Source organism: Mastigoproctus giganteus, chromosome 8 (assembly GCF_048544385.1).
Source record: "Mastigoproctus giganteus isolate SK-2022 chromosome 8, ASM4854438v1, whole genome shotgun sequence".
Classification (NCBI taxonomy): Eukaryota; Metazoa; Arthropoda; class Arachnida; order Uropygi; family Thelyphonidae; genus Mastigoproctus; species Mastigoproctus giganteus.
This window is the reverse complement of record NC_143582.1, coordinates 218996689-219021324: the sequence shown is the minus strand read 5'-3', so window position 1 is coordinate 219021324 and position 24636 is coordinate 218996689. Positions and strand designations below refer to the sequence as shown.

Genomic DNA, 24636 nt, shown 5'->3' with positions numbered 1-24636 from the left:
GGGAGAAATGAAGGAGGAATGTGAAGAAAATAATCTGGATTCAGCAGTGCAAAATGTATAGTAGCATGTGAAGCTCACCAGAACTTATCACACAGTCAAACTGCTGCCTCCATAATTGGATGTATGCAAGTCCCTTTATTACAGTTAGCACAGGGAGCTGCACTGTAAATATCGAGTGCTTCAAATAATGAGCACTGGTAAAAATTATGGAGGCAATCAGTTACCTTAATGCAATTACAGGCCTGAAGGTTACTGTCGCTGGGACCAGCAGTGCTTTTTAACTACAGAACTATTGGCACAGATAATTCTGCTGTTGCAGGGCACTATTGGTCAAGCAGCACAGTAACTTTAAGCCCCACAATCACATTGAAGTAATTGATTTCTCCCATGATTTTCACCAGCACTTGTGACTCGAAGCACCATATTTGTATGTCAAGTCAAAGGGACTCACATAAATCCCATTATGAAGGCTGCAATTTTCCAGTGTGAGAGTGCTGGAAAACTTCACATACCACTATTAATCTTTTCTGGAGCAAGTTTCTTGAGCTGTTGTTGTTATTTGGTTTTTAGGAGCATTAGCAACTAAGGCCATATTGCTCTGGGAATATGCGGTGGTCATTCCCTGACCTTTCTGCATCATCTGTATTTGGTGGTGACGGGCTCGAACCCCAGTCTAATCAAGAAGCGTGTGCTACGCACTGCTGCTCCTTCCCACCTGGCTACGGAGGTGCCTTCTGATCCCACTGACCTTGGTATTGCCTTTCACTGATTGAAAGTGTCTTATTTTTGCCACTGATCAATTGTTAGCACTGCTGTTGAGTGTATGATATACCTGATAACAATACACTTGAATACTAAGTGATGGAATAGTAAAACAGTTTTACTATTGTAATACAAGTTATTAATTGCAAATGTGAATCAATGGTTTCTTTTAAAATTTTGAGTTCTAAAAATGAGTTTTCTGCTTAGTGCATAGTGTATTTTCTGATGAAAACTGTAGAAAGGAACTGTTATATTGTTTTATGAGCTTTCCTCATTGATATGTTAAATGAGAAGATATTAATTTATGTAAAAATTGTCCAACAATTTGGAGCACTGCTGTTTTATAGGCCTGAAAGAACTCTCAAAATAGAAACTACTTGAATTTAATGGTAACAAAAAAAAAAAATAAATAAAAAAACACACACTGGTGGCATAAAGATTTATAGAAAATTGATCTCACTCTGATTTGAAAAAGTAAATAACTTTAAAAACTCATTTGCAAGTGGGATACATATTGATCATATATTCAAAACTATATTATCCCAATAGCAGATGTGGTTGGTTAAGGTTTAATGCCGCATTGGCAACTGAGGCCATAATGTGGAAAGTCAAAATTAAAGCCGATACAAAAAAATTTGGTAGCCTATAAACTGGCTACGTCAAGAAGGTAAACATGATATACTACGGTCCCCAATAGCAGAAAGTGTATACTGTTTGTGATGAAATACCAAGGAATTTGTTAGGAATTAGTTTGCAATGTCAGAACTGTTTTGTTTTTATATCTTTTGTCAGCTTAAATTGAATGAATGCAGATTATTTTAAAAATTTTAATCTAAGTTAACTAAAGCACCTCTAAACATATTATATCTTTAACATTTCATTCTTTGTTGTTGTTAATTTCTTCTAGCAAATCTTAGTCCCTTGATGTCTAAACTGAACCTAAGAGCTACTAAACTGTGTTTTGATTTTGGGCAACACAAGCAATCATTAAAAAACAGTTAAAGGTGAATTGTATAAATGAAGGGGAATCAAATTTAAATATCTCCAATTCTAGCAATATAAATGGCACAATTGTGCATAAATGTGCCATTTATATGTATTAATAGTAATAGAGTAAACAGTAACTGTTTACTGTATTAGTATTACTCTTCATGAAATCACAAAAGCACTTTCAGTAAGTATTATTGTAATTTTCTTACTTAAAAGATTAGTTCACTGAAATATGGGTGTTGTTCACTAAAGAATAATCGATTTTTTTTCGCAATATACTTTTATTAATCATCCATGTTTTGATGGTCCTTTTCAAAGTAGTCCCCATTTGTTGAAACACACTTACTCCAATGTTTCTACCATTTTTCAAAATGTGGTGGAAGCCATTTTTGACATGCATTTAAGAAATCGCTTCCAATATCTTTATGTCTTCTGACAACTAGAAACATTTTCCTCACAGCTCCTTCGTTAACTTTGAAAATAAAATCGCAGGGTCAAGGCTGTAGGGCAGATGAGGACCGCATGGGCAATGTGAGGTCTCACACTGTTGTGATGCAGCATCCACCCACCTGTATGCTGTTCTAGTCATTTATGACAAATGTGATCCTGCAAAGAGTGCGATACAGTTCTGTAGTAAGTTCCCATAATGCTCATATGATGTGGCACAACGTGCTGCTAAACCATTTCTTGAATGTGAAAAAAAGAGATTACCATAACATGATAGATGACACTCATCAACCACTGCAATACCACCACCTTGCTTATTGGAGGCTTGAAGTGGTGAAACCCATATTTAGTCTCTAGAGCAAAGTTTCTGGCATCCCTGCCCCCTCCCCATACTTCTCCTTCAACCCATGCATAGTACCAAGTACTACAGGTTTTGATACCTTTTGTGTTTAAAGTTTTCATAAAAAAAATTTATGAAAAACCCTTTCCTGCAGAAGTCACAACATTTGTTTTTTTTGTGCTGGCAATGACATAGACTTCCAAACAAAGCTTTATTGCTTACTCTATGGGTTGAAATGCTGAAGCCATGTCTTGTCTGACATTATCACCTTGTACAAAACCTAACCATCCATTGCAGATCCTCACAAACTTCTCTGAGAATTTACTGTTGCTTGTGAGCTGTCTTGGAACCCAGCATATAAACACATGATCATATGCAAATGGTCAGAGAGAATACCGTGTGTGTGCTTCCTATTGATATTCTAAGCACCTTGAATGAGTTGAGCACGCTGAATTCTGATGAGATCCTTCCACTTGTTCAGATTACGAGGAGGGAGTATATGATGAGAGCCTTGTCGATCAATTCGGCCCTGGAAAGATTGTGCAAGGCTCAAGGGGTAGAATTTTTTTCAGCCTGGACTGTACTTGTTAACAGGAGAGATTGCTTCTACAGGGATGGGATACACTTAAATAGAAAGGGTGCAAGAATATTTGCTGATGCTATCGAGGCAGTGTTAGGTGGGTCGGAAAACTGCTAGCTTGGGGGGAGACAAAGACCAATAGATTGACAGTAGCCACTGGCAGAGGTGAAAGAGATTCTTGCACTGCTTCTATTAGAATGAGCAGAAGCCTGAAAAACAAGATGCATGGTATTTCAGAGACTGCTGGGAGCCATTGCGGTACAAGTAAACACATGGGTTGTGTTAGGGTAGCTAAGAATAGAAACAGGTGCAGGTATACTTGCGTGTACACCAATGCTAGGAGTTTAGTAAATAAATTTGATGAATTTGAGGTATTGCTCAAAACATCAAAGGCAGATATTGTTGGGATATCAGAGACGTGGTGTCACACAGATATAAGGGATGCAGAACTGCAATTTGGGGAGTACAACGTCTACAGAAAGGATAGACAGGATAGGAAGGGGGGAGGTGTTATGCTATTAGTTAAGAAACACATAAAAACCAAGGAAGTGAAGCCAGTCGACATCGCTGGACAGTGCAGTGTTGAGTCAGTTTGGTGTGACATAAGCATTGGGAGATCAAAATTGAGAGTAGGAGTGTGCTATAGGCCAAATGACTCTGATGAGTATAATAAGGAACTGTACAGGGAAATAGAGTGGGCCAGTAAATCAGAGTCTTATAATGGGAGATTTTAATTTCCCAGATATTGACTGGAATTTGGGGGCTGGTTACTCACACACTAGCAGGGCTTTTGTGGATTTATTGGATGATTGTTTTCTACATCAGCATGTTCGGGAGGCAAGTAGAGGGAGTAATACTCTTGATTTGATTATCAGCACTGATTCTTCATGCATTAAGAATCTGCAGATAAATGAACCACTAGGTGGCAGTGATCACAGTGTGCTGAAGTGGGATTTACTGAAAGAGGTAACTACCATTAGGGGTAAAGGGAAGGGTTATTGCTTCCGTAAAGGCGACTACGATGGACTGAGACAGTATTTAAATTCTATACAGTGGGACCAACTGATGATGTCACCAACAGCAAATTCAAAATGGGAAGCATTCAAAGAACTTATCTTGGAAGCTACTAGGCTTTACATACCAACTAAGAAATATTGTTCAAGGTTTAGGCCAAAATGGATGTCAGATGAACTAATGAGGCATATGGCAGAGAAGAAAAATGCATTGGATACTTACAAATTAACACATGACACAGAAGCCTATGATAGATACAAGTTGATATGCAACCAGGTTACAAAGGAGGTTAGGCAGGCGAAGGCAGATTACGAGAAATCCTTGGCAAAGGATGCAAAGAAAAACAGCAAAGAGTTCTTTACTTATGTAAACTCTAGAAGGAAGGGGATGAATCAGATTGGTCCACTTGATATTGATGGGTCAACTGTTGATGATTCTGCTCAGGTAGCTAACAAACTAAATGAATATTTTGCATCGACATTCACACATGAGGAGTTATTCAGCAAGGGGAATGCCAGAGGTGTATTCAACTCTAGCAATAAGCTACAGAATCTTGAAATAAATGGGAGTAAAGTGGAGGAGAAACTGTTGAAGATAAACACAAGAAAGGCACCCGGGGTGGATGGGATCTATCCAGTTATATTAAAGGAGGCAGCAAAGGAGGTAAGCAAACCCTTAGCCATAATTATGAGAGCTTCCTTGGACTCAGGGGAGGTACCCATAGACTGGAAATGTGCAAATGTGACCCCAATTCACAAAGGAGGATCAAAGGCTGACACAAGTAATTATAGACCTGTGAGCTTAATTTCTGTTCCAGGAAAATTAATGGAGGCACTGGTTAAAGAAGCACTGCAGGATCATTTAGACAAGACTTCAGTTATAGCTCAGACACAGCATGGTTTTGTTAAGGGGAAGTCTTGCCTGACCAACTTGATTGGATACTATGATGCAGTCACAAAAGAACTGGATGCAGGGAATAACTTTGATATTATATACTTGGATCTTAGAAAGGCTTTTGATACTGTTGCACATGGAAGACTGCTACACAAATTGGAGCAGTGTGACATTGGAGGCAAATTGCTGCTATGGATAAAGGGGTGGTTGAGGGGGAGAAGACAGAGAGTGGTAATCAATGGACACTGCTCATCGTGGACTAATGTTATTAGTGGAGTCCCTCAGGGCTCAGTGTTGGGTCCATTATTGTTTTCTGTATTTATAAATGATATTGATGATGGTATATCAAGCTTAATGTCCAAGTTTGCAGATGATACAAAGGTTGGCAGGGTTGTCAAGGACACTACTGACACTATGCTGCTGCAACAGGATCTGGAAAGGTTGAGCAGATGGGCTGAGAGGTGGCAAATGAAGTTTAACATTGACAAATGTAAAGTACTACACATGGGAAACAGCAACCCCAGAGCAACGTATCAACTCTGTGGTACTACACTGACAGTGGTAGAGAATGAAAGGGACTTGGGGGTGATTGTGCAGGCAGATATGAAGTTCTCTGAGCAGTGCAGACGGGCTGCAAGAGTAGCTCATGGAGTATTGTCAATGATATACAGGAATTTTTCCAGCAGGGATAAGGAGGTGATTATTCCATTGTATAAGGCAATGGTCAGGCCACACCTAGAGTACTGTATACAGGTCTGGAGGCCTCATTTCAAGAAGGATGTAGAGCTGCTGGAACGAGTACAGAGAAGGGCAACAAGATTAGTGAATGGAACAAAGGGGTGCTCTTATGAAGAAAGGCTTAAGTTTTGCAAATTACAGTGTCTGGAGACTAGGCACCAGCGAGGTGATCTGATAGAGGTGTATAAAGCCTTGAATGGTTTAAGCATGCTCAATGCTGATGGGATTCTTCCTCTAGCTCAGAAAAATCACCTGAGAGGGCATAAATTCAAATTTAGGAAAGACAGATGTAGGATAGACGTGCGGAAATTTGCCTTTAGCCAGCGGGTGGTTGGTTGGTGGAACAGACTGCCATCCCTTGTGGTGGAGGTTGATAGCCTAAATAAGTTTAAGGCTCAGCTGGACAGGTATTTTGAACGAACAGAGGGGTGAAGTGGAAGTGGGTTTTTTTTTTTTTTTTTTGGCTGATGCTGCATAAGCTTGCTTTCTTGCATCAAATGCCTCTACTAATGCTAATGCTAAGGGGGCATAAATTCAAATTAAGAAAAGACAGATGTAGAATAGATGTGCGGAAATTTGCCTACAGCCAGCGGGTTAATTGCTGGAACAAACTTCCATCTGTCGTTGTGGAAGTTGATAGGTTAAATAAATTTAAGGAGGAACTGGACAGGCATTTGGAAGAAATGGTGTGTTTTTTTTTGTTTTTTTTTGGCTGACGCTCTCATACACTTGCTTTCTTGCATCACATGCCACTACTACTACTTTCTCTGCCAGTTGCCCTACTATTATAAGACTATCTTCTCTCATGATTACGGAAGCAGCATTTATACTTTGTGTTGACAGCCACAGTTGGAGCTCCAGGGCCATCAATTATTGCGACCAAATTGCCCCCATCTTTAAACATTCTGAACTTGCAAGCTGTGCTATATAGAAGCATAGATTCACCATAAGCCTCTTTTAACATTTCATACAATTCAGCTGATGTTTTCTTGAGATGGAAAAAAAAATGATAGCAGCATACTATCCCTGTGTCGTGTCCATTGTTACATAGGCAAAACTGAACAGCCATAAACTTGGCCAATCACGAGTCAACTGCACGGTTACTATATGATGCAGCTTGATTTGGTCTTAAATTCCACAGCTTAGCTAGAAATTGCAAGTAGTAGGGTCACGAATGATCATGAAAAATCATGATCATTCTTTACTGAACAGCCCTTGTATTTTTCCAAACATACAGGCATGCACTCTTCACATGAAGACAGGACAACAGAGCATATTGTCAACATTATTTTTTTAAAGCTTTGTTTAATATTCATACAGAGTTGGTTGTTGCAAGTATGATTTATAATAATATATTAACTATTTCATCTATGATATATATATTAAAAATGAAACGGGAAAGAAACTAACGTTTGCTAAGTCATAAAAACAAGATGCTTATGTGTATGGTCTGCTTTAGCCAATAACATAGTGCCCTTCAATGAGAAATAATTATCTTGACTAGGCCCCATCCCACCTTTCACTGTAACATAGATGTGCATGACAAGCATTTTTGTATGTTTGTGGGCTTGGCTATAAACAACTGAAGTTCAGTGGATTTTTTGTTACAGGGAATTCCTATTAAAACACTTGCTTACAGTACTCTCCTGTTTCTTACAGTTTCTATTTTCTCTGACCCAGTGGTCAATCCCACAAAGTGCCATGCAATTTTTAATGTCTACAGTGCTCCCATTTAAAATGCTTTCCTGCTTATATCATATTTATTTAAGGTCCCAAGAAGACAAACCCAAATATAATCCTCCTTCCTCTTACTTTAGTTTTGGGAAAGGGATAATACACACTAAATTCTGGGAATCATTTACAGTGTATTACTCAAAGCTTTAAAGGTTGAAATAAAACTCATATAACTCAGTATCTAGACACTTAATGTTACATGTGCATCCTTTTTAAAAATTCCACACTGTTTGTAAACTTTCTTTGATGGTACAGTGATTAGTTTCTTTTTGTGTATGTGCATGTGTGTCTGACACTGGCATCAATAAAATATATTTGTTAAGTCATCTTTAGTGGTGGAAAATTTACTAATTAATTTCATTAATGACGGCATTATTATTGTATCATTATGATTATAGTAGAGGGAGTATCTGTACGCTCTTCGAGTTATGTTCATCTACAACAATTCTCAAAAATATGTTTCAACGTCCAAAATAACATTGCCAACTACCTGTAATAATGCTCAAATTTGCATTACGAAGTCTTCAAGTGACCAAAATTTTTAAAATGTGCTTTTCTGTACAGGTAGATGAAATATAAAATATTTCATCTAACTATTTATTTTATTCAACATACTAAAAATATTTAAAACTATGATATAGAGTCACTTTAATTTTTAAATTAACTATACAAAGTTGAAGCTTCAGAAATATAGCATAACTAATGCTATTTGGCCTTACCGAACTTATATGAAGTTGAAAGACTCGTGCTTTCATGCATCTACTAGGATTTAAACTGCTTAGTTAATGCAAGTCTTATTGCTAACTACATAACAGATATTGCCTTCACAACTCATATTCCTGGTATTGCACTATTTTCAAACAAATGACATCAAAAAAGTTTAATCTATCATTCACTTAAAAGATGAGATACTGCTATGACTGTTTCACTCAGTATTGGTCCTCCTCCAACAGCAGACAGTAGATAGTTTTAAATACAACAGACTCAACTATCCAGGTTGCAGATTAACTGAGGTTTCTATGGCCCACAGAAGTATAAAACAGTCTAAGAGGATAACAAAAAGAAATACGTGGAATCCATTATGGGTGTTGTTTGTTTTCATTTTGTAATGTTCCTTTACTACTAGAAGTTTAATTTTAACATTCTCAGTTTTTTTAAAACCTGTGTCTGTGTGCATCCAACACATTAAAATGGAAAAGGACTATTTTTTCTACCGAACAAAAACTTCGACTCATCAATAAACACAAGAAATATGCTAGTGTCGACTTCGATGTGTCTCTACCGGACTAGGTGGGGCAAAGCAATGATGCTCTTGCTAACAAGAGTCATTCTTTCAATTTATTTAGATTCACTTTTTTGATTTACCTTCCCATGTTAATGATATTAATCATTAACACAGGAAAATAAATAAAAAAAGTTTTTCCTTATTTCTTCCAATAAAGATTCTTTTAGAAAAAATTCTAAAAGCAAAGTGGTTTTCTGTCGAAGTGGATTAATATTCTGATGATGCATATTTTTGCATGAGGAAGCAGTGAATGTGTTAATAGCAGACAAAAAAAAAAAAAAAAAAAAAAAAAAAACACTTTAGTGTAAATTAATTCTGGGTATCACTATTTTTTCAAATTTATAGAATACTGGGTTGCATAGTAAAAAGACTGGGGAATACTGCTATCACTAAACACTATTGCTAAAAATTTTTCCAAACACACAGTACTCCTCAGAATGTTTCTCTCCCCACATTTAAAGTAAGCGTTGGATCATTGCATTCATCACAGAAGCAAATTAAATACATCAATTACTTTGTATACTGCAGTTTTCCCCACCTGTGATTTGAGTCACAAATTTTGGTTGACGAATCATGAGTTACACAAAATACTGCACAAAAGTCAGACAGGTTGCTATGCGTTTTGTTTGCTTAAACTAATAATGCACATACCTTTCAGAGAGGAATAATTATTTTGACTCAGCTCACCCCATATTAACTGTTATACACAAGCATTTGGTATGCTTGCAAGTTGTTTAGTTATAAATAACTAAAGTTTGTTGCATTTTTCATTATTAATTAAATCTGCATGTTAGTATTTCTACAATTTTATATGTCATATTGGATCATATGCTGCAAAGATTGGATAGCAATGCAAACACTGAATAATACTAGCAAAAACGCCTTGCGTGTGTCAGGAACAAGCATATTACATCTTTAACTGTTATAGTATGCCTATTTCCAATGCATAAGACCTTTTTGCTAATATTTGTAGATTATATGGCTAAAAAGTATGCTTATTCCTGATGCACAAGGACTTTTGCTAATATCCATAAATTATATGGTTAAATGTTTCGGTATACTGAATAATACTGTCAAAGCAAGTTTTCATCACAGGATGCATGGAAATTTTTTGCTAGAATGTTTTTCTCCCACATATAAAGTAAGTATAGAAGACTCCCGAATGTTGTAGAATGCTGTAGGTAATTTTAGCATATTCTAGAAAGTGGAAGTATTGGGATCATCAGAGAAGCAAAAATTCATATGGTCTTTTGCTGATTAGAAGGAAGAATGCAAATGCAAAAATCACAATATTCAATACCATGAAGGTGAAAACTTTTCAATTTGAAATTCTTTAATCTTTATAACTATTTTACCGTATACAAACCCAATTGCACTCAAATTTTTCTATTCTACTCAAAAGATAGAAGTCATTTAATAGCTACTCATTACAAATTCACTTCCTATTACACACTGCTTTTGCTGCATGCCTCTTTTACAGATATTTCAGACACTGTTACTATGTTACCAAACATGAAAAGTTTAAACTTCATACTTGGGATTACCATAAAAAACACTGCAGCTTCTGATGTAAAAAGTCTAATCAGTGCAATATGAAACACTATACTTCAACAGATTTTTCTTTTTAAGATTTTTTTTTTACAGTTACCAGTTATTGCAGTATTAAAATCCAAATCTTCATAAATATAGATAGCTAAGACCAGTACCACCATTTTCTTTTTTAAACTTTTAATCTGTATTAAACAGAATCCTTTGCTGAAAGCTGTTCCTTTTGTTTCTTTCTGCTTGAAGATCCATTTACACATCCAAATATACAAGACGCTTTTGCTTGAGAGAATAAAACGACAAAACAGAAACTCTCCCTTCTCCATCAATGAGAGATGCAATGCCAGCCTGTGCTTAATTGTCAATTCTTCTTCTTCTTCTTCTTCTTGGTCCTTAGCTGGCAGCTGGGGGAGGCGGTTGGCCACGCAACCAGTATGCTGCTGTAGGTGCCGCAGGGTTTCGGACTTGCTCCGTGATGTTCTTCCATACTTTATGATCCATGGCGTCAGTCTTGGCCTGGTTAAGGTCGAGACGTCGGCTCTTCAAGTCATTTTACACTTGCTTGGCCCACGTTTTCCTAGACACAGTCCGTTGGATGCTCCATTGGGTGGATCGTTGTCTCCAAAGGAGTGTGGATGGTATTCTGTTCGTGCCCATTCTACATATGTGGCCAAACCATCTAAGCCTTCACTTCTGGATTTGGTCGGCAATGGTTGGTTGCTGTTGGCATCTGGTGCGGATGGTATCATTAGTGATGCGGTCACAAAGTGAGATGCCCAAAATCTGCCGCAGGCATCGCATTTGGAACACCTCAAGTTTGTTTAAATCTAGCTTGAGACAAATCCATGTTTCTGATCCGTAAAGGAGAATGGGCAGGATCAAAGTCCGGAAGGGTCGATTTTAGTCTTTGAGGAAATGTTGGTCCTCTTCCACAGACACCATTTGAGTGAGGCAAACGCAGTGGCCGCCTGTCCAATTCTGCTGTGGATTTCCATGGTGGATGCAACTTTCTTCTCCTGGACCAGCGACCCAAGGTATTTAAAGTCCTGCACTTGCTCGATCTGGATGCCTTCGAGATAGATGGTGGCTTGCGACCCATCTGTTGTCAGGGCCTTTGTCTTATCAGCATTGATCTTCAAACCGTATGGCCGGGCAATGCTGTAGAGGATGTCCGTGGCTTCACAGTCGTTACCAGCAAAGATAGCACTATCATCGGCAAACATCAGGTCAGTCACATAGTGATCCTTGTCATATTGTATGCCCCGTCTGTTTCTGAATGCTTGCCTCATAATGGCGTCGACCACGATGTTGAAAAGCAATGGGAAGGCTACATCCCCTTGGCAGACTCCAGTTTGGATGGTAAATTCCTCAGATAAATCATTCTGGATGCACACCTGGCTGGTTAAACTGTTGTATGCAGTTTGGAGGAGTGTGATGACTTTTCGAGGTACATGTTCGACCTCTAGTAGTTTCCATAAGGCAGGCCGATGGACACAGTCGAAAGCAGACTTAAAGTCGATGAAAACAATGACAGTTCGCTGTCCACACCGGATCCTCTCCTCCATCAGCTGACGGATGGCAAAGATTTGATCACAGCATCCTCGCCGGGGTCTAAATCCTGCCTGTTCTTCTCGACTGGTTTGCTCGTGATGTTTTTGCAGCCTTGACTGGATGATCTTCATAAAGACCTTTCCGATGATGGAAAGGAGGCTGATGCAAAACAAAAACTAAAGTAATTGTCAATTACTTTAGTTTATTCTTCTCTCCCTGCCAAATTATAGGTTTCCACTTTTTTTCTTTTTGCATACTAAATAAATGACTGCTGTACTGAATACAATTTTATAAAATAAACTTGCCATACACAAAATGCTTCTCAGAATGGTTTCTTCCCCACATATAAAGTAAGCGTTGGATCATTAACATTCATCACAGAAGCAAAAATTCAGTCTTTTTGCTGATCTAGATTAGTTTTTGAATAAAGGTGTCACTCTTACAGTATACAATTTAAAATTTATTACATTAAAACAATCATTTAAGCCATTTCTTTGAAAAGAGATAGTAAATGATTTCTTCAATGCTATCATCAGTTACAAAACTTCCAGCTTGTGTGAATCAGAGCCTCCTATTTTAAAGTGGAAAATTTTACTGCATGTGAACTAGCAAAAGCCTAATTTGTGTACATCGTGCTAAGTTTGTTATGAAGTGCAACAATCTCATATGGCAAAGTTTGTTTGTTGTTTGTTATTTGGTTTTTAGGAGCATTAGCAACTAAGGCCATATTGCTCCGGGATATGCGGTGGTCATTCACTGACCTTTCCGCATCCTCCGTATTTGGTGGTGACGGGCTCGAACCCTGATCTAATCAAAAAGCGTGTGTAATGCACTGCTGCTCCTTCCCACCTGGCTACAGAGGCGCTATATGGCAAAGTAAGAGATGCCTCAGTTCCACACTTTTGCTAGCAATGGTCCTTAAGGTAAGTATATATTTATATACTTATACAACATAAGTATTTATTTAAAATGTATGCCATTACCCAGACAGCTATTTTGGCATTTACTGGCACTTCCTCAGTGGGTAACGAGACATGGTAAGTGAAATATCTGATGATCCCTTGATGAAATATTTCCACATATGAAAGACGCTAAAAACTCAAGTAAATTTAGTACAAAATCTTCAGGCATACAAGGGATGCAAAACATTACTGTAAACAAAAGTTTGCAAAAGAAACAAGTTTCCTGTTGTGTATAACAAAGAACATATGAAACAGCCACCTGGGTAATGACACTGATTTCAAATAAACAACATGCTTTTCCTCAAGGAGCAATGTTTTTCATTTGATGTATGTATAGGGCCAAGGCAATTTACAGACTTGTTTTATAATATGAGAGTTATGTGTTTTGCTGCAAACTTTTATTATGTTATTCACACATATAAGGGTTTTTCCAACTCACATACAGTAATATTTTATAGCTTTCAAAAGCCAGAAGCTTTTACTTGAAATTTACAAGTTTTAAATTGGAGCATTTTAGTGGTAGTGAAAATGTAACAATATTCCTCCAAATCCAACATTTAGGAACTTAGATAATTATTCCTGTCAAACCTGTGATTCCCCATTTGATTAATCCCTTTCTCATTTCCTTAATGGGAATTCCCTCTCCTGAATAAATTAATTTTTTTAGTTTTCTATAGTCTTGTTTGGTAATTTCAAGTTTCATTAAATGCAAATATTTAAATATATGTTCCTAAATAGTAGATTTACTACAATGCAATTAGAGAGGAATATATACCACTACATATCTTGATAGAATGATGGTTGTGGTACTGTTGCTTAACAAGTAAACTACATCACCACAAAAGTGAATAGTCTGCTAGTTAAACTTCAATTTACCCCACCTACATGTCAACAAAAATATGGAACTTCTGTCCTTAAAAGATGGGGATGTATTAATATATTTCCCTTCTAAATTTTCTCAGATAACTATAAAAAGGCACACTTTTAATGTGCAAAAAAGTAATTTATTCATAATGATATTTATCAAAATGTATATAAAACTGACATATACAGAAATGAAAAATTTCATACCTTCTTGCCATTTACATCAATATTTTTTGCACTAGTTATGTGTAATTCTCTAAGCTGAGCCTTCAGATCACTGTTCATCTCCAGCTCCCAGAGAGCCTATATAAAAAGTTTAATATTAAATATATGGTATTTAACAATAAAAGCAAATCAGAGCAATAACAGAAGCAAACACACACACTTCAATCTATTCTTGCTTATGCAGGCAGCCGTAACACCACTGGAAAAACATCTACAAACCTCAGGGAACTTGAATGCAATGCACTGCTCATATGTCTATGCTTTCAGCAGTTCATCATTTCTGAACTGAAAAGGCTTTGGGGGGGGATTTCAGCCAGTTTTGAACCTTGTTTCACCAAAAATTTGGCTTCATGTTGCTGCCCACCTCCTAACTTCTACATATGCCACATTGTGGTAAGACTAAATGCCTAGTTGCAAGTAAAATTAATGTAAGGAGGAGAGAAGAAATGATTGCAAAAATTACACCAATCCAAATCATTTATGAGAACCAATGAGAATTCTGGGTCTGTCACTTTTTGAAAGTGACATTACTATGAAATAAGACTTCACCTCCTTATTATATTTTGTAGCTGAGATATATATATCTCTCCAATTACACAACAGATCATGGAATATGTTTAAGAGCAGGGGAAAAAATTTACTGTCAGTATCACACTACTAAGCCAAAAGTTTAAGATCATGATCTTGGAACAACAGAAAGTGCTAGCTCACTTTTTATCAAAAATTATTGCATGTAGCAATAATGATTTAAGATCCTTGAGAATACTCTGCATGCACATGCACAACTTCCACTTGTAAAAACATCTCTGGCAGAAAAGCTCCAACATGTGCTAAAATAACACCAAGTACCCTATCCTGAAAGTTCTATAAAATTCATACCTACCCTAGGCTCCTTGGGTAGGTATGAATTTTATAGAACGTACAGAGTATCTAAATGCAAAATATGCATATTCAAGAGATACAGAAAAGTAAACATATTCAAATCCAGCAAAAATGAAACTGCACAAAACTCAAGTTACATTTATGTGAACAGCCTGATGCTCACGCAACAAACATATACATGCAATTTTATCATTTTTATCAATTTTAAATTGAAAAAAAAGTTGGTCTTTCATGTCACAGGATGACCATCTTGGTTATTAAAGATTTGAAAACTCACCACTTTCAACTTAACACCAGCCTAATTTAACAGACAGCCAATTAATACCACTTCCCATAAGGCCAAGGATATAAACTAACTGCAAGTTCTTTGTTTATGACTGGGATTAACATCATTCAGTGCATCATATAGGGACCATAAATCATGAAGATCAATGAAGTAAAGGTTCTAGGAAACCAAAAGAAACTTTTGTCTCACTTAGAAGGAATGCAGAAATGGAGAAAATAAAGAAAAATGAAAAGAATATATATTGGCTTGATATCGCTTACTCAGTGATTGGTCCATTTTAACATTCTTCATGCTCTGCTACAGTTATTTCCAGCAGCACTAATGATTTTGCATCCAAACATGTATGTCAACTAAACCAGCATCCATTTGCTGTTTACTTATCTACTTTTATTGTTTATTGTACGGAAGAATCATGTTCCTTATTCGTTTTCAGAAAAATGTCACTGCTAACCTTTTTTTCTGGTATCTATATCAACAAATTTCTGGCTTCCCAATTATCAGACAACCCATTCTTCTAAAGCAGAATAGCCCTTGACAGCCTTTCAAAAAAAAACCAAAAAAAACCAAAAAAAAAACCAATGATCTTCATTTACTTTCCTTTTTTCTGGTTTCTCTGTCAATAAGTTTCTTCTGCTTTCTCAGACCTTAATCAATGCATGCTATTCAAACATCAAACTTCAACTGTGTTAGATATGTTAAAAAAAAAAAACACATTTGAAGATGTTACAATATGGATAGACAATCATGTTGGAGTTAATAGGTGCATGTTCACTTGCAAGCCTGCCTATTAGAATTCATCTTGTTCGTTTACTTTTTTGTTATATACTTCTAGAAGCTCCATCAACAAATGTTTTCCAACTCCTACTACCATCAACCACTCCATGTTAATAGAATAGTATCTGCTCGAATGCTTTTACACAAAATAAACAGATAAAAAATATATATATATATACATACAGGAACTCCCCGACTTACGCAAGGGTTGCATTCTGCAGAACGCTGCGTAAATTGGGGAAATTTCCCCCATGCTTGTGCAGCACCTGCAACTGTGCTAGCCGAATTGATTGAACCAAAAAAGAATTCTTCCTTTCTAAGTTGACCACAGCTTCTTTTGGTTTCACTTAAACCAAAACTTTCATACTTTCTCATCTCTATTTGATACACTGAATTGTCATACACCAAACTGCCTTAAGCCCAACTGAAGTAATCGTTATGACTGAAGTGGTCCAACCTGTGCGAAGAATTAGTACATCTTTCTATGGACTCTTAATACAGACACTCAACTACTGACTGAATTGAAGTTACATGGAGCATTTCACTACATAACTTCAGTTTTAATGTTTCTTATTCAACATCAATACAGCAAACTATCCATTTTTATTTAATCAGGAAAAAAAAAAATAAACATTTAAAGATTGTTCATTCACAAAAACATTACATTGTTTATCTTATGAAGCTTTGCATGCAGCCAGGTGGGCATAGCTAGGGGAATAACCTGGTAATTTATCATCTTGTGTTTTGCCAACTTCTGTTGCTTCAGTATGGCGGTATTAAATAATTTACCATTTACAGTTAATATATAGTTAAAAGCTAATCATGTAAATAAATTTCAAACCTTTTCATTTCTGCAGTTTAATCATCGACAGATTGTCCATTATCATAGCAACAAAACTGATATTAGCTTTGAAAAGTTGATGCTAACAAGCAAGGTAAGCCGATATTTTCACCTCATCACACGATGAAAGGAGCAGTTTACTGTATAATGGCTATTCCAGAAGACTGAGTCTTAAAACAAATTTGTCAGTGCCTGGTGTGGAAATTATTCTCCAAATCCCACACTGCACTGAGTGTCACTGTTCTGTTCACTCAGTATAGTAGCCTGAATACAGCAAACAGTATTCAGTCGGGTAATGCATACATCATCACCCACACTGTTATTAATACTTTTAAATTTTATTTTGAAATCATTAAAAATTCCACATATAGCAGTATTTGGAAATGTTAGCATAACTCCTAACTGAAAATGTCAAAAAAAAAAAAAAGTCAAATTATTATAAAATCTTAAAAAAGGCACTTTAACTAAAGAGCTTGCAAAAAAGGAATTTAGTTCTATTGTGTGCAACACAAAGAAACAAAAAGGTGAATAAAAGTTTGTGCAGACACTAAACTCACTAAGAACTAAGACAATGTTACTCAGTTTATGGGGTTTACTATTATATGATATTGATCAGTTATTGTTATATCACTTTCCTCTCACATAATATTTGAATAATAGCTGCAATAGTAATCCAAAAGGTTGCTTATGAAACAGCATTTGTTTTTAAAATTACTAAAAAAGGACTACTTTAAATTTGTATTTGATGGAATTTCATAAGCATTACTATATAATACTAAAAACTTACCTGTGCAATAGACAATTCAAATTCATCTGTCTTTTCTCCCTGCCGTTTCACGATCTTTGTACTTGCTGAATACATCTAAAATAATAGATAAATTTTTGACAGTTGTAGATTAATGAAAAATTAGATTAATTTTTCATTACAGTGAAATTAAAGGGCATATGCACTAAGACTAGCATGAAAGATATCTTGGTACTAATTCATTTGGGATGATATCATTTAGGGCAAGCAGTTGGTTGGTTATTTGGTTTTTAGGAGCATTAGCAACTATGGCCATATTGCTCCAGGAATATGCAGTGGTCATGCCCTGATCTTTCCGCATCCTCCGTATTTGGTGGTGACGGGCTCGAACCCCGGTCTAATCAAGAAGCATGTGCTATGCACTGCTGCTCCTTCCCACCTGGCTACGGAGGTGCCAGGGGCAAGCAGTGAAACAAACAAAGATGTTTACAAATATGCTTACCTTATAACTACTTACCATTACCTTATTTAAGCTATAAGGATTAAAACTCAATAAAAATTTAGGGCTAAAAGCCTCAGATTATGGAAAACTTACAAGACATACAAGTTAGTGCATTGCATCAATATGTATATAGCTAAGTCAACCGAAGTTGATTACACAACATTTTATTTACATCTCATATTACAAGTTAGTGCACTACATCAAGTCAGATTTGATGCAGTGCACTAACTGAGGCTTATAGCCCTAAATTTTTATTGAGCTTTGAACTACTATACACCATTTGGCATCTCATATCATGGAGTTATTTTCACAACTGAGCTGTCAATCATTATACCACCACATAACCCACCCACCCACCAAATCTGCAGCCATCATCAAACCACTGCAGGATGGAAGCCTCCTCAATGATTCATGTTTAGAGAAATGGACCATAATCTACCATGCTTATCCAGTGCAGGTTGGCAGGTCAACCATATTTAGCAGTCAGAAGCACCAGTCTACACAAAGAGCATGTGATACTGCACTCCCGCTCACTCGGCTACAGAACACCTCCAATGAAGTACCAAATATCACTGAAATGGCCATTTGGGTGGTAGTATCCACTGAGAATAAGTAACAATAGTCTTGTCTATTGGAGAAACATTATTTATTTGAAGTATAACAGGCAATTCGTGAAGGTATTCACAATATGGAGACAAACTGAGAACAAACTGAGACACAATATGGGGGGAGACAAAGACCAATAGATTGACAGTAGCCACTGGCAGAGGTGAAAGAGATTCTTGCACTGCTTCTATTAGAATGAGCAGAAGCCTGAAAAACAAGATGCATGGTATTTCAGAGACTGCTGGGAGCCATTGCGGTACAAGTAAACACATGGGTTGTGTTAGGGTAGCTAAGAATACAAACAGGTGCAGGTATACTTGCGTGTACACCAATGCTAGGAGTTTAGTAAATAAATTTGATGAATTTGAGGTATTGCTCAAAACATCGAAGGCAGATATTGTTGGGATATCAGAGACGTGGTGTCACACAGATATAAGGGATGCGGAACTGCAATTTGGGGAGTACAACGTCTACAGAAAGGACAGACAGGATAGGAAGGGGGGAGGTGTTATGCTATTAGTTAAGAAATACATAAAAACCAAGGCAGTGAAGCCAGTCGACATCGCTGGACAGTGCAGTGTGGAGTCAGTTTGGTGTGACATAAACATTGGGAGATCAAAATTGAGAGTAGGAGTGTGCTATAGGCCTAATGACTCTGATGAGTATAATAAGGAACTGTACAGGGAAATAGAGTGGGCCAGTAAATCAGAGTGTCTTATAATGGGAGATTTTAATTTCCCAGATATTGACTGGATTTTGGGGGCTGGTTACTCACACACTAGCAGGGCTTTTGTGGATTTATTGGATGATTGTTTTCTACATCAGCATGTTCGGGAGGCAACTAGAGGAAGTAATACTCTTGATTTGATTATCAGCAGTGATTCTTCATGCATTAAGAATCTGCAGATAAATGAACCACTAGGTGGCAGTGATCACAGTGTGCTGAAGTGGGATTTACTCAAAGAGGTAACTACCATTAGGGGTAAAGGGAAGGGTTATTGCTTCCGTAAAGGCGACTACGATGGACTGAGACAGTATTTAAATTCTATACAGTGGGACCAACTGATGATGTTACCAACAGCAAATTCAAAATGGGAAGCATTCAAAGAACTTATCTTGGAAGCTACTAGGCTTTACATACCAACTAAGAAATATTGTTCAAGGTTTAGGCCAAAATGGATGTCAGATGAACTGATGAGGCATATGGCAGAGAAGAAAAATGCATGGGATACATACAAATTAACACATGACACAGAAGCCTATGATAGATACAAGTTGATATGCAACCAAGTTACAAAGGAGGTTAGGCAGGCAAAGGCAGATTACGAGAAATCCTTGGCAAGGGATGCAAAGAAAAACAGCAAAGAGTTCTTTACTTATGTAAACTCTAGAAGGAAGGGGATGAATCAGATTGGTCCACTTGATATTGATGGGTCAACTGTTGATGATCCTGCTCAGGTAGCTAACAAACTAAATGAATATTTTGCATCGACATTCACACATGAGGAGTTATTCAGCGAGGGGAATGCCAGAGGTGTATTCAACTCTAGCAGTAAGCTACAGAATCTTGAAATAACTGGGAGTAAAGTGGAGGAGAAACTGTTGAAGATAAACACAAGAAAGGCACCCGGGGTGGATGGGATCTATCCAGTTATACTAAAGGAGGCAGCAAAGGAAGTAAGCAAACCCTTAGCCATAATTATGAGAGCTTCCTTGGACTCAGGGGAGGTACCCATAGACTGGAAATGTGCAAATGTGACCCCAATTCACAAAGGAGGATCAAAGGCTGACACAAGTAATTATAGACCTGTGAGCTTAACTTCTGTTCCAGGAAAATTAATGGAGGCACTGGTTAAAGAAGCACTGCAGGATCATTTAGACAAGACTTCAGTTATAGCTCAGACACAGCATGGTTTTGTTAAGGGGAAGTCTTGCCTGACCAATTTGATTGGATACTATGATGCAGTCACAAAAGAACTGGATGCAAGGAATAACTTTGATATTATATACTTGGATCTTAGAAAGGCTTTTGATACTGTTGCACATGGAAGACTGCTACACAAATTGGAGCAGTGTGACATTGGAGACAAATTGCTGCTATGGATAAACGGGTGGTTGAGGGGGAGAAGACAGAGAGTGGTAATCAATGGACACTGCTCATCGTGGACTGATGTTATTAGTGGAGTCCCTCAGGGCTCAGTGTTGGGTCCATTGTTGTTTTCTGTATTTATAAATGATATTGATGATGGTATATCGGGCTTAATGTCCAAGTTTGCAGACGATACAAAGGTTGGCAGGGTTGTCAAGGACACTACTGACACTATGCTGCTGCAACAGGATCTGGAAAGGTTGAGCAGATGGGCTGAGAGGTGGCAAATGAAGTTTAACATTGACAAATGTAAAGTACTACACATGGGAAACAGCAACCCCAGAGCAACGTATCAACTCTGTGGTACAACACTGACAGTGGTAGAGAATGAAAGGGACTTGGGGGTGGTTGTGCAGGCAGATATGAAGTTCTCTGAGCAGTGCAGACGGGCTGCAAGAGTAGCTCAAGGAGTATTGTCAATGATATACAGGAATTTTTCCAGCAGGGATAAGGAGGTGATTATTCCATTGTATAAGGCGATGGTCAGGCCACACCTAGAGTACTGTATACAGGTCTGGAGGCCTCATTTCAAGAAGGATGTAGAGCTGCTGGAACGAGTACAGAGAAGGGCAACAAGATTAGTGAATGGAACAAAGGGGTGCTCTTACGAAGAAAGGCTTAAGTTTTGCAAATTACAGTGTCTGGAGACTAGGCACCAGCGAGGTGATCTGATAGAGGTGTATAAAGCCTTGAATGGTTTAAGCATGCTCAATGCTGATGGGATTCTACCTCTAGCTCAGAAAAATCACCTGAGAGGGCATAAATTCAAATTAAGGAAAGACAGATGTAGGATAGACGTGCGGAAATTTGCCTTTAGCCAGCGGGTGGTTGGTTGGTGGAACAGACTTCCATCCCTTGTGGTGGAGGTTGATAGCCTAAATAAGTTTAAGGCTCAGCTGGACAGGTATTTTGAACGAACAGAGGGGTGAAGTGGAAGTGGTTTATTTTATTTTATTATTTTTTTTTTTTTGGCTGATGCTGCATAAGCTTGCTTTCTTGCATCAAATGCCTCTACTAATGCTAATATAAGATGTAAATAAAACAATGCCATGTAATCAACTTTGGCTGACTTACTACATACAGACTTGATGCAATGCACTAACCTGTATGGCTACTTTTGCAGCACACATTTTGCCATTTTTTTTTTATTTATTATTAATTTAAAAGTTGATAAAGTAAACTCTGGCACTTTACAATATAAAATTGTTTAAAATCAGGCACATTTTACGATAAAAAATCAATGATCGCATTTGCCTTTGAGAATCCATGCAAAAAACAATAACTTTTTATTGACCATTTCAACTGCATAGATAATGCAGTAGTCTCAATTCTCATATCATAACTCTTCTGACCTACAACGGCACTCAAAAAAATTGTACCACCTCATTTTTTTTTAAGTTGTTTGTTCTTATACTGGTAGCTATCTTTTAGAAATAACCGAAAGAACATAATAACAATAACCATATGAAACTATCAACTACAGAAAAAAATAACTTCTATTCCTTATGGGTAAATATACAATGAAATGAGTATTTTTTTTCCAAAATAACAGCATGTTACTTATGGTTCATATAATAACAAAATTCTATGAAATCAGTGATTTTTTTCATTACTTTGCAAACACTAGGATGATAGGCAGCTATATAACCAAAAAACACACTAATTCCTTGGCCTATACCACTTGCTTTGATGACTGCTGCACACTGTCATGGCATCAACTAGATAAGGTTCTGAATGTATTCCTGGGAAATCTCATGGCAGCAAACATGGATTAATGTCTCCTGCAGTTGTCTGTGTTTTTGGTTTCTTTTGCATTACTCAAATACCCATTTTGGTTCATCAATTTTCAACTGGAGTGAGGTGCACTGTTCCCAGGCCATGTTACTGTGTGAACTGATTTATCCTTCAACTATTTTTGTACCTGTGAGCAGCAAAGACAGCAAAAAAATTAAATTTATTTAAGCAAAGAATGCCACATTTCCTAAATTTAAAACTATTGCTTTTATGAAGTAGTACTTACAGTCTTAGCTCTGACATGCAGCAGACTCATCCTGAAAAATGCAATTGGCAACATGCCTGTATTGATCTCTAATTGTGGGAAGTAATTTTGTCTCAAGAATGTCCTTGTACAACCTCAGCATTCACACCCTTCACAAATTCAAGATGACCAACTACTTTATATGAAATATAGACCCATATCATTTGAGATGCAGAATGTTTTTCTGCAGAAAAGATAAGTCAGGATGAAATTCTTCTCTCCATCTAACAGTCTGCTGGGTGTCTGAACCATGCAGGTTGAATTTTAATTCAGAGAAAATAACATATTTTCACTAATCCTTAGACACTTTTGCTAGCAAGCTCTTTTGCCCACTTTAGATGATGAGCTTTCATTTTTTACATCAAAAGTGGCTATTTATTATTATTATTAGCCATATGGTGCAAGGAAGCCGGAGGCTTAGGCTACACCAGCCAAAAAAAATTCCTGAGTTACCCTGAGCTTTTTTTTTCTCTTCATAAATTTTGTGATAAGCAATCTTGAACTTTTCTTTCGATAAAGCATGCTTTTTGAGCATGCATGCTAATAATCCTGATGAAAAAAGGTGTATATGTTCTGTATCAGTACTTGCCTTTACTCCTTTATCCATGCTGTTTTGAGATCTATCAATGAAGATCCTCTGTTTCGGGCACACAGATGGGACAGAAATCTGTTCTGCACTGCCGAAGATATTCGTGAATGTCCTTTTCCTTTCTTTCTGTTTAGACTGCCAGTTTCTGATAATTTTCATAATAAATGTGCAACCATTGACTGATTACGGTGAATCCTTTTAACTATTTCATGCATAGAATATAATCATCCGTATTCAGTGCAAAAGCAATGCTTTTCCTACATGATGTTAATTGAGAAAACTTAGCCATTGCAATAGCACAGAACACTAGGCTCATGGCATATGCACTGTATTTATGCTGCCACAAGGGTGATGCAATCACATATGGTACATGACATTATCTAAGATAGCTTGCTAGAGATGGATAATGCAAGAGATTGATGCTAAGGTTGCCATAGCTTAGTGGTCAGGCACGCGGGTGCATAAGTACACGTGCCTTGAGTGACCGGGGTTCAACCCCGTGACTGCTGAATACGGTGCTGTTTCTTGTATTCTGTCTATCTTGTGAACTCCTGACTGTTTGGTCGTCCCGGAGTATAAACAGATAATTCATTTATTACAAAACATATGACATATTGCCAAATTTCACAGAAATTCTGTGAATTTTGCAAAAGCGATGCAATTTTTTTGAGCACCATTGTATGTGGTCATCTGGAGTATAAAGAAAAAATTTATTTTATTTAGAATATCTTTGCAATTAGTTTCCCTGCAATTGCACTACTTTCAAACAAACGGCTTTACCAAAAGTTTAATTGGTCATTTGTTTAAAAGTTGGGGCACTGCTATGACAGCCTGTTTTAGAACTGCTCCATCATCAAATAACAGGTGGTCTCTAGTAAAGCACTTAGACAAAACAGTTGTAAAGAAGTTGTTTGATGTGAGCTACCATGCAGTATATGAAATCAGACCTTCAAAGTTCTATTAATATTTGTAAAAGAATAAGAGAAGTTTCCCTCAATATGATACACAGAACACTTCTGTATGATACTCTCCAGAAATTAAAATGAAAACTATACATTACAGTAAGAAATAATTAAAAAAAATTAAAAATCAAATGAACACAATTAGAAATCAATTTAATGCAATTAAAAATTAAGTAAAAAATTAATTTAACAAAAAAAATTGCAAAACGATTTTCCTTCCTGAAGCTTCAGGAAGGAAAATTGTTTAATTTCCCTTCCTGATTGTTTTTAATTGTTTTCGTTTTAATTTCTAGAGAGTATCATACGGAAGTGTTCTACGAATAAGAGGTAA

General features: G+C 37.0%; 1 protein-coding gene across 1 annotated transcript in view; it reads right to left on the bottom strand.

The window, feature by feature from the left end:
- Window positions 1-24636, bottom strand: part of LOC150082303 (small ribosomal subunit protein eS7-like) — a 42535-nt gene that overhangs the window by 13150 nt on the left and 4749 nt on the right. The window contains exons 2-3 of the mRNA XM_090380126.1: window positions 17502-17576; window positions 13914-14009 (exon numbers count right to left, since the gene is read on the bottom strand). Coding sequence (XP_090236252.1) covers window positions 13914-14009; window positions 17502-17576 — 171 coding nt within the window. The remainder of the gene's footprint in view (window positions 1-13913; window positions 14010-17501; window positions 17577-24636) is intronic.